Source organism: Ostrinia furnacalis, unplaced genomic scaffold (assembly GCF_004193835.3).
Source record: "Ostrinia furnacalis isolate ACB-3 unplaced genomic scaffold, ASM419383v2 OfSCF5989, whole genome shotgun sequence".
Taxonomy (NCBI): Eukaryota; Metazoa; Arthropoda; class Insecta; order Lepidoptera; family Crambidae; genus Ostrinia; species Ostrinia furnacalis.
In genome coordinates, this window is record NW_021136228.1 from 57234 (window position 1) to 73695 (window position 16462).

Below are 16462 nucleotides of genomic sequence, written 5' to 3' on the forward strand. Positions count from 1 at the left end.
CGTATCGCAGAATCAGAAACGCGTCTGGATTGGAAACGTAAAAAATTACCGTAATCGGGGCTCAGTTCTAGATAAAGAAATCTATTTTTCTTATTCGGTGCCTACCTAAAAGAATCGAGTGAAGTCACATCACTATAGATATTTTTTTAAACAGCGCCATCTAGTCCTGAACTCCCAAATTATGCAAAGCTTGTAGCCACAGAATGAGCTTGTAGCAGCAAAAAAGGTTGTGGCTATAGATTTAAAATAATTTAAAAATATCTTTTGTATTTGATTTGAATCAGTGTTTTAAAAAATATTTTATTTTATCTTACTTTATGGGGTTGATTGAATAGCTTAGTACAACATAAAAATCAAAGAAACATTTATGAATACCAAATTATTTATTAAATTAAATTTATTTGTTGTAATTTTAATTGAATATGTACACTGCACACTGTTCAAAAACACCACATTACAAAATTCGTCTGTAGAAGTCACACTCAGCTCTTGTGCTTGAGAAAAAAATACTTTTATGGCTTAACTTTCTCATAAGCCTTGGTTTCAAGTCACATCTTAGTTTTCTTAGGGAGAGATCCAAAGGCAGAGATGACGGTGCTCTTGGTGCCCGTGACGTTGCTGGTGAGCGGCTGCTGCAGCAGGCCGGGCTGCTTGATGGCGGGCTTGGTTCCCACGTTTGGCGCAGCCTGGTCCCACTTAGACTTTCTTTTTTTCTCATCATCACTTTCTGGTTTCTTTGCAACACCTGTTATAAAATCAATCTTAGATAATTTATCTTTCTTTTCCTTTTCTCTCCTATCCATTTCAAATTTTTGTACTCGCGACAATTCATCATAATACGATTCTTTCCCCCATTTCAGCGGGTCATATATTTCAGGAGGATAGTTAGTGTCTAGCTCATTTATATCACAAAATTGAATTAATTTCTCATAAATACTGGGATTCCTAAAGTTCTTTTTGTCTTGAATTATTCTATTCATGTCTAGGCCTTCGCTCAACATGCGACTGTAGAACTTGGCTATGGATTCCTGCAGTTCCTTGGGGCACTTGCCCGGCGGCTCCGGCGGTATGCTGACGCCGTCCTGCGAGTCGTCGGGGTCCGAGCGCGGGATGGCTTCATCGGTATCGGTTTCCATTGACAAACGTCGCATATCATCTTGATCTTCAGCGTTCGGCGACAACTGCTCTTCATCCGAAACTATGGTGTCATCTACATATGAAACCAGGCGCCGTTTGGGAGACGGTGGTGCAGATGAAGATTTTGTGCCTTCCTCAGCCTTTTTTGGACTGACGGGCGCAGAATGGACAACTTTTGGATCCTCTTTTTCAGGTGTCTGTTCATCAACAATGCTTTCCTCTCCCTCGGAGTCTGTGTAGGTAGCTGTAAGTGATGCTAAGGCTTGAGATGTCATTTTGGGAATTTCTTGCGTCTCAGTCTCGGTTTATTGGTTAATCACTAATAATATTATTGAATTTTTATCAAAAATCAAAACTCAGTAAAATTGGTACACTGACAAAACCACAGATGATGCTGTCAACCACATGTCAATTGTCAAATAAAACTGACTTTTAATATTTCGTTCTAAAATGAATTATGTTCAATTTCATCGAATATTTTTATTATAAATATATCCATTTTTTAGCCTTAATTCTAACGAGCTCTAATATACATCAAACTCTATCTCATCCATCCATGCATCAATGCGCAGACAGAACTCACAAATCATTCGGAAGAATTTAATACGCAACTTGCAAGGACCTCAGCGACAAGCGCGACATGTTTATGAAAAAAATATCTCAATCTATACTATTTCCGAACGAAAACCGCAACGCATACAAAATGCGTTTCATTTCATGCAACAAAATAATCCACACGTATTTCCTTGTTTACTCTTTTTTAAAAGAACCTTATACCAAAGTCAGATTTAAATTGATCTTAAAGTTTCTTGACTAAAACTGCATTTACATTTTTTTTACTTTTTATGTTGTACATTGTATGAATTGGGTATCAAAATCTATTATAATTGAATAACGGAACTAAACAGCTGTCAAAATAGTGACATTTAATTTTGACGAAGGATGGGGGTGTTGGAAATCCTAAAAATCAAAAAACATTTTGCCCAATCTTGTAATTTCTAATTGTGATATGCAAAAATAGTAGGAACACTAGTCCCAGTGCCACTACAGGGATGGCAGTGCAACCCAGTGATTATACCGATTTTCCGCCCGAGATAATACTGAAGCCATTGGCGCTGATCGGGCTCTCGGGATTGGATGCAGTGAACAATGCGGTGCACAAGGAGATATGGGACGCGTTCTCCAACAACAGGCGGCCCGACCGAGCCGCGGTGCGCTTCAAGCTGCTCAATAACACTTTCGAGTTCCCCGTAGTGAAACCCAAAAGAAACTCCTACGAATGGTACATTCCCAAGGGAATTCTGAAGAAGAACTGGATTCACAAACGAACATCGCTGATTCCCGCGGTCGTCGTACTGTTTTATGACATGGAATGGAACGATCCGCAGTGGAACGAGAAGATAATAGAATGCGCGTCTAAGGTGCAGTCCATTCGCGCCGCGGTGGAGGGGCACGCCACGCGCGTGGCCGTGGTGGTGCTGCAGGGCGGGCAGGCGCCGCCGCCCTCCGAGTACATGCTGGGCGCCGAGCGCGCGCAGGCGCTCTGCTCCGCGTGTGAAATACAATCCAAGTCTCTGTTCGTTCTTCCCCACAGTGATCACCTCATGGGTTACATTATTCGCTTGGAGAATGCTTTTTATGATATCGCTCAAAATTACTATCATCACGAAACGAAGAACATCAAGCAGCACAGGGATCATCTGAACAAAACGACGCATCAGTATTTGTTTGTGAGACACCAGTTTAAGTTGGGATATCTGAATGAGTTAAAACAGGATTTAAGTACAGCCCACAAACACTACATGCACGCTTACAACAACCTGCTGGAGACCAGGACGGTGGACACCAATATGCACGAGGTGAGGACGGTCGCGGGGTACATCAATTACAAGCTCTGTAAGCTGCTCTTCGCTCTGAACTTGCCCCGGGACGCGATCGCCCAGCTCAAGTCCCATCTGGAGAGGTACAAGAGCAGGGTGGGTGCCACCGAGCTTCTCTTTGAGCACTATGCGTGGATCGCCCGGCAGTACAGTGCCTTTGGAGAACTTTTTGATGAGGCCATCAGGGCAGGTCTTCCAGGAATTCAGTCGCAGCACCCGGGCTTTTACTACCAGTATGCTGCACAGTTTACAGTCAAAAGAAGGCAGGCTATGAGGTCAGTTTGTAGCGAGGCAACCAAATATCCTCCCCCTCCTGATCCGATGGAAGGTATAGTAGAGTACTATGGGCAGAGGCCGTGGCGCCCGGGACGCCTCAGCGCCGACCCGCATGACCCTCAGAAGGAGCAGGCGGCTGTGCTGGCGCTGCAGTACAATGAGAGAGTGTTCAACCACTCAGCAATGATTATTAGTTTTTTGGGCTGTGCTATATCTCAGTTTAAAACATTTCATTCTCCCAGAATGAGAAAACAGTTAGTAGTTGAAATGGCCAATGAGTATTACTATTCAGCAGATTATGGAAAAGCATTGACCCTGTTGAGTCATATGCTCTGGGATTATAGGAGAGAAAAATGGTGGTTCTTAGCCTCCCATGTTCTGAACAGAGCATTACAAAGTGCCTATTTGTCAGCTAAAATACAAGATTATGTGCAGCTCTCAATAGAGGCACTATCTAAGCATATCCAAGTGCCAAACAAAGACAAAAGCAGAATATTTAAAAACATTATGTCAGTACTTAACATGAACATACCTGGGCCAGAGCCAGATGTCCCAGTCAATTCACAGAACAAGGCACTGGAAATATGGCAGGCAGCTATAGAAAAGGATCCATTTGTGATAGTTGTGGACATGGTTAACATTTCCAGTTTTCTGGAAGTTAAACCAAAATTCAAACAGCAAAGGTACAGGATGGATGAAATAATAGAAGTAGAAATATATGTTAGATTGACATATGAAACTGTTTTGGAAGCAATAAAAGCCTTTATCACCATATCCAGTGCCTCAGAGTCCATTGAAATTCCCATTACTCATGATGGAAATAACACAATTACACTGGAAGGTGGTAAAGTTAAAAGGTTCTTGTGTCATTTTAAACCAAACCCTCATGATAATGGGTCAGAGTTACATATCAAGAATGTATCATTCATATTAGGCTCTGAGAAGAAGAGGAAAATCATGATGAATTTCAAAATCGATGACAACAAAGCAATAGAACCTGCTGTTCATCCAGAACTCCTTCATTTCATTTTGAGCCCCAAAGCAGACTTTGAATTCGATTGTATTGTGCCTTTGACTGCTGCCTCTATTACACCAAGAGAATGTAAATTATCTATAAGTATAAATAATTCTAGTCCTGCACTCCAGGGAGAGTGGTTTCCCACAACATTCACCATCACAAACAATGAAAATAGTCCAGTGTATGATGTCAAGTTTGCACTCTCTTTGTTGAGTTCTCCTGACAATCCAAATCCTGAGTCAGTTACAGAGTTAAGTCTGAAGGAAGGAGAGTCCCAAACACAGCCCCTTCAGATAAAAGCAGGTGCTATTCACAAGTATTCTCAGCACTCCATTTCATTTTATCTAAAGACTAACAGAACAGCCACTGCAACAGTTCAAATAAAAGTATCATACCTAATAGATCTTCCTGAAATATCAAAACTTGAATGTGTTAAAGATTTCACCACTATAATCACAGTTATAAAACCTTTTGAAGTTTCCACTAACTTTGTATCAATGACTTTCAAGCCTGTTTCAAAATGCTTTGTAGATGATCCTTTCATAGTCATGCCACAAATAAAGATCCTAAGCCCATGGGATTTATTAATTGTAGATACAGAATTAGAGCTATTGGATTGTTTCAATTATTCTGATGATACAAAACCACCATCTTGTATCAGTGACTTAGAGGTAGCTGAGAAGAATATAGCATCAGATGCAGTATGCATCCAAGCCAAGTACAAGCCTAACGATACTCCCACCAGAGTGGGTCTATACAATATTAAATGGAGACGAAAAAATAATGGTGATGGTCACTGTGTGATGAGTACCACCGCCTTGTCAGGGCTGCCAATAGACGACTGTCCCATTGCAATTGAAGTCAATTATCCTGAAGTAGTGGAGGTTCAGACGTCTGTTCCTTTGAAGTGTACTTTGATTGGAAAGACTAATACCCAATAAGGCTGAGCCTGACGGTGGAGGGCACAGACTTCTACATGTTCTCGGGGTACAAGAAGTTGGCTGTGACAGTCCCGCCCAATGACCGAGTGGAGCTGTGCTACAACATCCACCCACTGCTAACAGGGAACACCACCCCTCCCCGATTAAAAGCCACGGTCTTGGGTGATACTGCAAATCAAGATGTTATAAGAGAAATGTTTGAGAAAATCTTTCCACAGAATATATTTGTTATGCCTAAGTACAATAAATAAATTGTATGAAGAAATGTTATTCCTTCTTATATTCAGAATTGTAAATAATTATGAACAAAATGTATAAGTTATATTGTAGTTACCTTGTAATTAATTTTAATAATAAATTCAGTTATTTGTTACCTGCTCTTTACTTCTTTCCCATTTCAAAGAAAACATACGTCCAAAATTCATTGGCTAGAATAGGAAAAAATGAAAGCATTTTTAAAAAGTAGGTATATTTATTAATCACAGAATTAATCTTTACGCAACTCAAACTTCTCCTCTTGAATACCGTTGGCCGTGATGATCAGGATGTAAATGCAGTCTCCCGTGTAGATGTCTCTCTCCGCCGCACTGATGAACACATCCTTGAGCAGAGCTAGGGCCTTCTCTCGGGGGAGAGGCGCCTCGGTGACGTTCTGCATGTTCTTGAGGCCAATCTGGTTGTCGAGCAGCGGCTGCAGCTGCGCGCCGGCCGAGCCGCCCGCGCGGTAGTTGGAGCGCTCGCAGTGGCCGATGGGGTCGTAGCTGTACACGCAGCCGCGCCCGTCGGCGTCCAGCCCGGCCAACACGTTGGACACGTAGTACGGGAAGAAGCGCTTGTAGTACAGCATCGTGGACAGCATCTGCGCCACGGCCGGCGTGGACATGGACTTGTTGTGGTCGTGCTCGTACATCTGCATGCGCGCCTGCAGCAGCCGCGTCAGCGTCAGCGTGTCGCACCAGCAGCCCGTGGCGCCCAGCACCGTCCGCTCCGACAGCTTGAACAGTTTCTTCTGTTCCCTTGTGTAAATGGAGAACCCTGTGCTGAGACGAGTGTCGGCCCCGATCACGGCATAGTCGTCGCCGGCGATGGCGACGACGCTTCCTCCGTTGTCTGCGTAGGGCTCGAAGCGGACTTGTTTGGCGCCGGGTACGGCATATTCGGGAAAGTTTCCACTTACGTTCAACATATTGTTACAGTTAGAAAAACAAAAACTAATAATCTAACCAATTCACGACGAATGACAAGCAATTTTCTAAAAATGCAAAATCAAGCTCAAATCTGACATTTAAACTGTCGTCTGTCACTGTCAATTACACTGACTTTTTACAATTGTTTTATTGGCCTTTTGGAAACAAAGACATTGTGGTTTAGACCACTTTTTAACTAATTAAAGTAGGATTTTTAACTAATTATTTACTTAGAAATAAATTGACTAATTAATAACTCCATGATCATGTTCTTAGTAAATGCGAATTGTAAATAATAAATCTTTTCACGAAATCTCGTGTTGTAGAACGAAAACGACGAACTGTCATTCATGCTGTCAATTTTGGGGTAGCTCGCCGAAAGCTGACGTGTAAAAATATTTGTTGAAAAGCCGGAAAATACCAAAGGAATCTTTTAAAATGACTTCTCTTATGTCTGTAATCCCGAAATTGTATCAAGAATACACTACAAAAACTTCCAAGAAGTTAAAGATCATCGACGCCTATTTATTATACGTGTTCCTCACCGCGGTCATACAATTTGTGTATTGTTGTCTGGTCGGCACTTTTCCCTTCAATTCATTCCTTAGCGGCTTCATTTCCACCGTCAGCTCATTTGTTCTTGGAGGTAAATATTTTTTATGCTAATAAATAGGGTTTCATTGTTAAACATGTTCTCTTCTGCTTACCTAACCTTACCGTGTATGTATGTAAGTAAACAACTACATTTGTTTAATTATTATAATTAAAATTATGTCTATTTCGTTTCCAGTGTGCTTACGGTTGCAAGTGAACCCCGAAAACAAGCAGGAGTTCCAGGGCTTGAGTGCGGAGCGTGGTTTTGCCGATTTTATTTTTGCGCATCTCGTCCTTCACATTGTCGTCATCAACTTCATAGGATAGGCCAAAATTCACAAAATAATGTTCTAATCTTTATAATATAATAAATGTAATATTACTTTACCACAAAACTGGGTTATTTTTTTTTATTATTTATTAATATTAGGGAAACAATCAATTTTATTTTGTATGTCACTTGTGGAATGGTTTAAATAAAATTAATAGAACAACCATCAGTGAAATTCCATGACTTCTGCCTGTAACCTTTACATTATGAAATATAGTAGTACTTCAAGAAAACATATTAACAACAATTTACCCGGTTTGCCCAGAGTGGAGACCAAGTTAGGTGATAATTGACTTGTTAAACCTTTGGGAATATAGATATTATTTTCTTAATAATAAAGAACAGCAACATTATTTATCATTCATGTATATCTAGAATAAATTTTAGTGTTAAAAGTTACTTATTTTTGGCAAAACAGAACTAACAGTTTGACNAATTTATAAACCACAGCTAATTTTCATAGTTGACTGTACTATACGATAAACATGTCAGTCAATTTGACAACCTTTGTCGGAAACATTATTCAATGAAAATATTGTCCGAACCCTTAGTATTTATCTTCGACAAATACTTTAACACATTTTGAACCACTTTTCTTTCACGACTATAAAAATATTTTAGCAATTTAATTCACAAAATCAATTGCGCACATTTAAAATAAAGTTTGTTTACACTTTGACAGCAATAGACTGACATGCAAGGTGACATGTCAATGAAGTTTTCAGTTCCTGTTGCCATTAAAAGAAATTAGTACCATTAATTTTCCGCAACATGGCGAGGGTTTTTATGTTCCTGGTCAGGCTATACACAGTTTTTCTCTTTCCGATCATTCGTTTAGAATTTTCCTGCTAGAACAACGTTACTCCAGCAGGAATCGTTTTTTTCGTTTTGTACCAAAACGACAGCACGCACTAATCTCTAATTCGGCGCACATTTACACCATGTTGGGAACTAATTATACGTTCTACTCATATCACTCTAGGAGCTACTTTCCAGCTGGAGTAACGTACACGACCTAACCACTAACATAACAAACACACCACATTTAATAACTATTTCCGAAAATATTTCGTGGTAAGATATATCGCAAAACATAAAAGGAACGTAGAAAAACAATATGGCGACTGAGGGTACAGACAAAAAAAATAGGGAATAAAACCACAATTTAATTAAGTAATGTTTTTATTTTGACTAGTCATGAATCAATTTAAAACAATAATCATAATTATTAATATAAAGAGTAACAACAATCTTATAATAATTTTAATATGTAATGTGAATAGTGAGAAAGACAGTTTCGTTTACGTAATAATAAGTAAGTACTTACATAAGTATGTATGTATTCTCGGTGATATAAAAATAAAATAAAATATAATAAAGGTCCAATATTTGAATTTTAGTCAGAAATGTACATAATAGTGTGAAATTAAGCAATTTCTCATGCATTGCATTCGCAACTATGTTTTTTACACTTATATTTTTAAATTAATTGCAAATGCGCCTATGAAGCAGTAAACTTCACTTTAAAATAATAAGTACATGTGTGAGTTTTATAAACTAAATAAACATAAAACTATTTTTACGGCAGGATACCAGCGTCCTGTATATCAGTACGTGTTGGTGCCAACATGAAATTTAGTCTGTAGGATGGTACTGAGAGCCCAAATGGGGAATATGCTCTCATTCCGTACTGGTACCAGAGGTACCACTTAATAACATCTAAAAACACACTAGTATCTCATTATAATTTATCACAGAAAACACCCTTGCAACCGAGCTGTGCGTAATTTCTAAGCAATATAAATAATATAAATCTCCACACCATGTGAAGTCGCTGGTTGTAAGATTGTTTTCAAAAAAGTATTATGGTATGGTAGGATAGGTGCATTAGATGGATGATGCTTTGTTATACAGGGTTATTTGTAAAACACCGGTAACCTCGCAGGTTAGATAGCTAATATCATAGGCAACAAAATAGTTCTGACTTGAAAATTCGTCAGTTTGTAGTTATGAAAAAAAAATACAAATTTTTAAAAGTCATAAAGCAAATGTTGTTTTACATGATCTTAGCAATCTAGTGCGAGTTTGCTGATGTTTTACAAATAACTCTGATAGAAATAATACACCTACCGATGCCATTTATTCATGAGCTAACAATAACATCAACAATATGAGTAGCCTATGGACGACGCTCTAACGCATATATTATTTACAATTTATCGATAGAAAAATACACTCTCAATGGTTATAGAAAAATAAATAGTTCGCCGCTAGTAAGGCTCGATACGTTGAGATAATTTAACAATATAATTTCCTAGAGATTCAGCAAACTTTACTTAATATTTAAAAACACATCTGAAGATAATGTAGCGTAGACTCTAGGAGATTATGTTGAAAAAGTGCATCTGTATGTTAAGTAAAAAGCGGTCGATATTTCAACCAAAGGCAATCCTAAAAATATATTACGCTATACACTACGCTTCAATTTCTAATTAAAATATCACAAAATGTGAAAGTTACAATGTAAAGCGCGATACATGGCTCGTTCCATACGATTAAGAGTCCATATTCGAACGCGAGTTCGAGCCCTTTGGGAATTAAGATTCCTCGGGCTTGAATTATTTTCATGAACAGAAAACTTATTTAAAAGAAGAGGTACAGTTACGCCCCGTTTGTATCAAAATGGCAATCCGCATCGTTCCTTGCCACTCCGGCAATAAACTAAATAAAAGGTTTTGCTCTGCAATCACCAGCTTTGACTAGTGAAATCTCCCAAATGTTTGATGAAAATATGTATTTACTGTATATGTATCATGAATTTGGGACGGGGTGTCACTAACGAAAGTTGGTGACTGCACAGTCGGTTATCACCCGCTGCCTGTGACTGCGAAGGTTCTCTGAGATCGCCGCCTGCCGCCTCTCGTGACTACACACGAATTAGGTATGTTCTTTAGATAAGAAAACTCCAGTGATAACAGAGCGTATTTAAACAGTTGAATTCTGACGGGCATAGTTCCTTAAGTTATCACTGGGTTTTGTACGTTTAGTGGATGCTAGCTAACTTTGTAAGTGTTTGTAGTTTTTCCATATTTTTACTGAATTTTTAGCGGCCACTTCGGCTAAGAAAATGGATAGGGACTTCCTTCACAAGGAGAGATTTTAGACTGTAGTTTTTGTGTCTCTACCCATATTAGGTACTCAACTGAGGTTCTGTCACTGGAACGATATGATTTAAACGATTGGTTAAATTTTAATAATCAGATGAATCACACTATACTCTAGGATCTAACACCGCTTCAAAATACGAGTCTTCGAGAAGTGGAAAATAACAAACCTGTTAGGCTGGTTTTAGAGTCACGCTGACGCACGCTGACCGTCAGCGCTGACAGCCGAAATGTATGAAGCGTCGGCGCCGAGCGATCGGCGTCACTCAAGAACGTTCCCTTCAAAGCGAGCTGTCAGTGCGATTCTAAAACCCGCCTTATGGATAATGGAGTGCACAGATCCTACACCGAAGTGTAAAGGATACAGCGGGTCAGCGGGGGTGGGTGGAGGGAGGGAGGGGTGGGGCGCCGCTCAGCGGTTGTTGCGCGTGTGCGTGAGCAGCAGGCGCTTGAAGTGCTGCCGCGTGGCGGCGGCGGCGCCGCGCGCCTCTCAGCTGGGCCGCGGCGCGCGCGCCGACAGGTACCTGCGGGGTTAAATGTCGATCAAGTAAAAGGACAATTTTCACCAACACCTTCTTGTGCAGTCAGGATCTAACAGGTTGACCACCAATAAAAACGCAATCGGTGAAAGTTCGAAGGAACGTTTCTTTACATACGAGGGGCGGCTGAAAAGTTCGCGGCCTAAGGTACTTGCGATGAGTAATTAGCTTGTTACTCATGTCACTAGTTGCGACACTCAGTAGTATTATAAAAGCAATCATTAATTAAGTTTGCACTGATAGTTCAATTTCTATCGAACACATGACATCACCATGTCAGCCGAATCTGGAGATTTGCGGAATTTTGAACACTGCGCGCCGCGGTATGTCCTTATATTATATTATATTCCTCGTAAAGAACGAAAATAGACCGAAGGACATTTTTGAAGAGATGTCATCGGTTCTTCATATACCATGGTGAAAAAATGGGCCCGCCTATTTCAACACGGACGAGAGACCTGTAGAAGACGACCCCGCCCTGTCACGATACTGAGCGAAGGAAATGTTCAAAAAGTCGAAAAAATCGTTCCGGCCGACCAAAGAATGAAATTGTGGCAGATTGCTGAAGAATATTGCTTCATGTTTGCGAGGGTATTGTACGGAAACGACGTGGGAAACTGAAGCGCGGATTGCTCTTTCTGCAAGATCACGCGCCCGTTCGCACCGCACGAGTTGCTAGGCCTAGCCCTGAAAGACACCGGGTTCTCAGAGATTGACCACCCTCCATATAGCCAAGACCTTTTACCTAGCGATATTTTCATGTTTTTTTTTATTTGAAAAAGGACTTACGGGGCCGGAGATTTGCAGATGACAACGGAATAAAAGGTGCGGTTGCGGTTGGTGGTCATTTAGAAGATTTTTTTTTGGGTGGGTAAAAGGCATTGTATGCGAGATATAAGAAATGTATTTCACTTGAGGAAGATTATATTAATAAATAAAAAATAGAAACTATTTATTTTATTTCATTAAGTACCTTAGGCCGCGGATTTATCAGCCGGCCCTCGTATACAGTATGTTTTTCTAGCGCGTTACCTGTGGCGCGCGGCGGCCAGCAGGCGCTCCTTGCGCTGGCGCAGCGCCGCCTCGCGCTCGGCCGCGTCGCGCGGGAAGCGCGCGCTCACCGGGCCCGCTGGCGCCCTGGGAAAATGTTACACTGTTAGTTTGCATATTATCTTGTTATTAATAATAGTTCACTGTTTTTTTTAAATTGCGACGCAGACATGACGTAGTACAAGCAACAGATCTAAATATATAAAAGGAGAAACTGACTGACTTAGTGACAGATCAACACACAGCCTAAACGGCTAAACGTAGGCACTTGAAATTTGGAAGGGACGCAGCTTAAGTACCGTAGAGGTGCACTAAGAAAGGAATTCCCGAAATTCCCGGGAACGAGAATTAGCGGGAAAATCTTTTTGTACGAAAAATCTAAACCGCTTAAGTTAGACGCTTGAAATTTGGCATGCAGGTACCTTAGAAAACTTAAAGCTTAGTTACAACAGGATATTGCAAAATTCCCACGGGAACGGGAGTTAGTGGGAAAAAACATTTGTATGAAAAAATCTAAACCGCGTAAGATAGAAGGGGGTAAAACGGGATCCACGCGTACGAAGTCGCGGGCGGCCGCTAGTAATGAATATTTATAAAACTTTTTCGTGCACTAAAGTTTCAAACAAAGATAGCGGGCACTCACAAGTCGTCGGACGCGTCGAATGTGGCGCCCGCCAGCGCGTCGGGAATAGGTTCAGCAGCCGACGAAGAACTCTCCATTACTTCTGCAAACGTCGAAAATTACGATTAGGCTTCAGAATAAAACTTCTCATATTAAGAATNCAGAGTCACGCTGACGCACGCTGACCGTCAGCGCTGACAGCCGAAATGTATGAAGCGTCGGCGCCGAGCGATCGGCGTCACTCAAGAACGTTCCCTTCAAAGCGAGCTGTCAGTGCGATTCTAAAACCCGCCTTATGGATAATGGAGTGCACAGATCCTACACCGAAGTGTAAAGGATACAGCGGGCCAGCGGGGGTGGGTGGAGGGAACGGGAGGGGTGGGGCGCCGCTCAGCGGTTGTTGCGCGTGTGCGTGAGCAGCAGGCGCTTGAAGTGCTGCCGCGTGGCGGCGGCGGCGCCGCGCGCCTCTCAGCTGGGCCGCGGTGCGCGCGCCGACAGGTACCTGCAATGTGGAGTGATGATTAAGTATAGACAGAGTAAATACAAATGAGTAGGTCATCTTCATAGAAACGCACGGGCGCGGTTTGTATGTGAGCGCGCCAACACGTATGCGGCGCGCACGCACACTGACAAAATTTAGCGAGGATTAGCGGGGAGCCAGTCGTGGTTGCGCCGAATTTTGTCAATGTGTGCGTGCGCGCCGTATATTGGCGCGCTCACATACAAACCGCGCTCGGTGCGTTTCTATGAAGATGACCTACTCATTTGTATTTACTCTGGTATAAACGGGACTATTTCCACCGCGCCGCTGCGACTCATATGTAGACAGGATCAAACAGTTGACCGCCAATAAAACCACAATCATTTATTACAAAGAAAATCACACGAAGACAGACAAGTAACATCTGTAACATGTAGACATTACAGGCAGTGGCACATAGGATTATAACATAATAAGAAGGAAAAATCAAGAATGAACCGAGCAGTGCCACCTGCTCGCAATAATGATGCCCGCTGCAACGGGACCCCACTTAGAGGACACACTAACGCTGGTTTTCCTCATGCATCATTACGTATAGAGTATGTTTTAGTAGCGCGTTACCTGTGGCGCGCGGCGGCCAGCAGGCGCTCCTTGCGCTGGCGCAGCGCCGCCTCGCGCTCGGCCGCGTCGCGCGGGAAGCGCGCGCTCACCGGGCCCGCTGGCGCCCTGGGAAAATGTTACACTGTTAGTTTGCATATTATCTTGTTATTAATAATAGTTCACTGTTTTTTTTAAATTGCGACGCAGACATGACGTAGTACGAGCAACAGATCTAAATATATAAAAGGAGAAACTGACTGACTTAGTGACAGATCAACGCACAGCCTAAACGGCTAAACGTAGGCACTTGAAATTTGGAAGGGACGCAGCTTAAGTACCGTAGAGGTGCACTAAGAAAGGAATTCCCGAAATTCCCGGGAACGAGAATTAGCGGGAAAATCTTTTTGTACGAAAAATCTAAACCGCTTAAGTTAGACACTTGAAATTTGGCATGCAGGTACCTTAGAAAACTTAAAGCTTAGTTACAACAGGATATTGCAAAATTCCCACGGGAACGGGAGTAAGTGGGAAAAAACATTTGTATGAAAAAATCTAAACCGCGTAAGATAGAAGGGGGTAAAACGGGATCCACGCGTACGAAGTCGCGGGCGGCCGCTAGTAATGAATATTTATAAAACTTTTTCGTGCACTAAAGTTTCAAACAATTAAAGATAGCGGGCACTCACAAGTCGTCGGACGCGTCGAATGCGGCGCCCGCCAGCGCGTCGGGAATAGGTTCAGCAGCCGACGAAGAACTCTCCATTACTTCTGCAAACGTCGAAAATTACGATTAGGCTTCAGAATAAAACTTCTCATATTAAGAATTTTCCACACCGGATGAGTTATGCCGCGGGCTGCGGTCAAGTCAAAGTGAACGCACCCCGTATCATTTATCGGCAATCGGTCAGTGGTCCGGGCAAAGCTATCTGTCAGCGGTGCGGTTTGCGTTCCCTTTAACTTGACCACTAACAGCATCCAGTGTGGTAAATCTTTTATTACCGCAATTAATATGTAAAATCTTTCAAACGAGGCATAGGGTAGCTTTCTGGCTTAGTAACTGCATTGAGCCTTCTGAGTCATCACACACTCGTACGCCATTCTTCTCGGGGACGATATGCAAAGGGCTCGGCCACTAACTAAAGCCATGTAAGTATTCATTAGGCAACATTTGTTGATAAACTCTGTTTATGACTAGTGTGAAACAAGTTTACCTAAACACAGGTTTCTGAAGCTTGGCCGTACACACTTGCTCTCCACTCATAGCGGGGAGCACGGCAACATGTATCATAAACAATGTTTCATCACCTATGTTTATGGACTGCTTACAGAGATGATGAAACATTATGAACAGTTTATAAACAAATGTTGCCTAATAGCCCAGTAGAATAAGATTTTAAATCGGAAATAATTCCTACAAAAGATTTTATTGCTTTAATGGCTTCATTGGTTGCCCATTAAGACTCTCCTAGGTTTTCGACTTCGTCGGAGTTATGCTTAAGTGGTGGGGGCCCCCGAAAGGGACGCTTTTTAGGTTTTCCGGTTATACCGCGTAAAGGACTTACCCTATCGAATCGAAAAGTGGTCTTCCTGACGGTTGAAGGGCATTTAATCCTGCATTAAATAAGACTAAATCCATATGTTTTGGACAAACCGTTCTCGTGCAAATGATCGGCAAAGTAGAAAATATGTCTCCACGTCCAATAGCTCGTCACCCGTAGGCTACCAAGCCTTGTAAAGGGTCGCCTTAACTAGCGTATCCCTGCAAGGCTCACGAGTTGGATTCGCTTATCCTTGTTCGTCCCAGCCGTTCCTTAACTGCGGTTGCTGCACCTCTGGCGTGGCCGCCAGCAGCCCGCCGGGGACTGACCTGCGAGCGGCGCGGGCGCGGCGGCGGCGGGCGGGGCGGGCGGCGGCGGCAGGCGGCCGGCCAGGATGTTGTCGCCGGGGAGCGCGGGCGAGCGCGTGGCCGCCAGCAGCCCGCCGGGGACTGACCTGCGAGCGGCGCGGGCGCGGCGGCGGCGGGCGGGGCGGGCGGCGGCGGCAGGCGGCCGGCCAGGATGTTGTCGACGGTGAGCGCGGGCGAGCGCGTGGCCGCCAGCTCGGCCGCCAGCACGCCGGCGGGGTACTGCGGGAACATGGCCTGCACCTGCGGGGGACACGAGCGTTAGGCCTCAGCCTCGAACTTAGCGGGCAGCGGGGCGGGAGCGGCGGCGGCGCTGGAGCGGGGCGGGCAACGCAGACCCGTTCTCGAAACAAGCGGGCAGCTCGCGCGGCGCTTTAGCGGTGAAGTGTTGTGTTGTCGAGATATTTGTTTTTATTCGCGAACGAAATGTCTGATTTCTCGTGGGCAAAAGAAGGAGTGCGCTGCCCGCTCGTTGCCCGCTCCCTCGCCGCTGCCCGCTCGTTGCCCGCTCCGGCGCCGCTGTTTTCGAGAACCGGTCTATTTGATTTTACGCATAAGATCCTGCCGCTCCCGCGCCGCCGCCGCTCCCGCGCCGCTGCCCGCTATGTTCGAGGCTGAGGCCTTAGACACTAGCGGGTGTGGGTACTTCGGCGGGTGAAATCAAAATGATTTAGAACCACACGCGCAGTCACCCAGCCAGCACTGAGTGAACGCCAGTTATGTTCACATACATTATAAT

The 16462-nt window shown here is 43.2% G+C and overlaps 5 protein-coding genes and 1 long non-coding RNA gene across 6 annotated transcripts in view; 2 read left to right on the plus strand and 4 right to left on the minus strand.

Annotated features, from left to right (window-relative positions):
* Nucleotides 1-410: 410 nt before the first annotated feature.
* On the minus strand, nucleotides 411-1548 carry LOC114361764 (SAP30-binding protein). The gene has a single exon (XM_028316918.1). It carries the CDS (start codon nucleotides 1410-1412, stop codon nucleotides 549-551), a length of 864 nt encoding a protein of 287 aa, XP_028172719.1. The 5' UTR covers nucleotides 1413-1548; the 3' UTR covers nucleotides 411-548.
* A 499-nt stretch (nucleotides 1549-2047) lies between these two features.
* gry (trafficking protein particle complex subunit 11 gry) lies at nucleotides 2048-5625 on the plus strand. Its single transcript, XM_028316894.1, is given in 2 exon segments — nucleotides 2048-5241; nucleotides 5244-5625. Coding segments are annotated over 2 exon segments (3312 nt in total). The 5' UTR covers nucleotides 2048-2189; the 3' UTR covers nucleotides 5504-5625.
* A 77-nt stretch (nucleotides 5626-5702) lies between these two features.
* On the minus strand, nucleotides 5703-6555 carry Prosbeta6 (proteasome beta6 subunit). The gene has a single exon (XM_028316895.1). The coding sequence runs from the start codon at nucleotides 6436-6438 to the stop codon at nucleotides 5740-5742; it is 699 nt and encodes a 232-aa protein (XP_028172696.1). The 5' UTR covers nucleotides 6439-6555; the 3' UTR covers nucleotides 5703-5739.
* Nucleotides 6556-6779: 224 nt separating this feature from the next.
* Dad1 (dolichyl-diphosphooligosaccharide--protein glycosyltransferase subunit) lies at nucleotides 6780-7428 on the plus strand. Its single transcript, XM_028316896.1, has 2 exons — nucleotides 6780-7085; nucleotides 7230-7428. Exons 1-2 carry the CDS (start codon nucleotides 6878-6880, stop codon nucleotides 7358-7360), a joined length of 339 nt encoding a protein of 112 aa, XP_028172697.1. The 5' UTR covers nucleotides 6780-6877; the 3' UTR covers nucleotides 7361-7428.
* A 1341-nt stretch (nucleotides 7429-8769) lies between these two features.
* On the minus strand, nucleotides 8770-12166 carry LOC114361759 (uncharacterized). The gene is made up of 2 exons (XR_003656622.1): nucleotides 12100-12166; nucleotides 8770-11052 (listed from the first exon to the last, which is right to left on the minus strand). It is a non-coding gene; the product is annotated as an uncharacterized LOC114361759 (long non-coding RNA).
* A 741-nt stretch (nucleotides 12167-12907) lies between these two features.
* Nucleotides 12908-16462, minus strand: part of LOC114361758 (E3 ubiquitin-protein ligase AMFR) — a 29136-nt gene continuing 25581 nt past the window's right edge. Inside the window, exons 9-12 of the mRNA XM_028316911.1 lie at nucleotides 15813-15966; nucleotides 14507-14588; nucleotides 13842-13946; nucleotides 12908-13241 (exon numbers count right to left, since the gene is read on the minus strand). Coding sequence (XP_028172712.1) covers nucleotides 13208-13241; nucleotides 13842-13946; nucleotides 14507-14588; nucleotides 15813-15966 — 375 coding nt within the window. The 3' untranslated portion in view covers nucleotides 12908-13207. The remainder of the gene's footprint in view (nucleotides 13242-13841; nucleotides 13947-14506; nucleotides 14589-15812; nucleotides 15967-16462) is intronic.

What these genes read in the sequence shown, in the direction of transcription:
- Prosbeta6 (XM_028316895.1), bottom strand. Translation starts at nt 6,438, where the DNA reads ATGTTGAACGTAAGTGGAAACTTTCCCGAATATGCCGTACCCGGCGCC.
- LOC114361764 (XM_028316918.1), bottom strand. Translation starts at nt 1,412, where the DNA reads ATGACATCTCAAGCCTTAGCATCACTTACAGCTACCTACACAGACTCC.
- Dad1 (XM_028316896.1), top strand. Translation starts at nt 6,878, where the DNA reads ATGACTTCTCTTATGTCTGTAATCCCGAAATTGTATCAAGAATACACT. An exon ending in CAGCTCATTTGTTCTTGGAG is followed by an intron (nt 7,086 to 7,229) that starts GTAAATATTTTT and finishes TTTCGTTTCCAG; the next exon opens with TGTGCTTACGGTTGCAAGTG.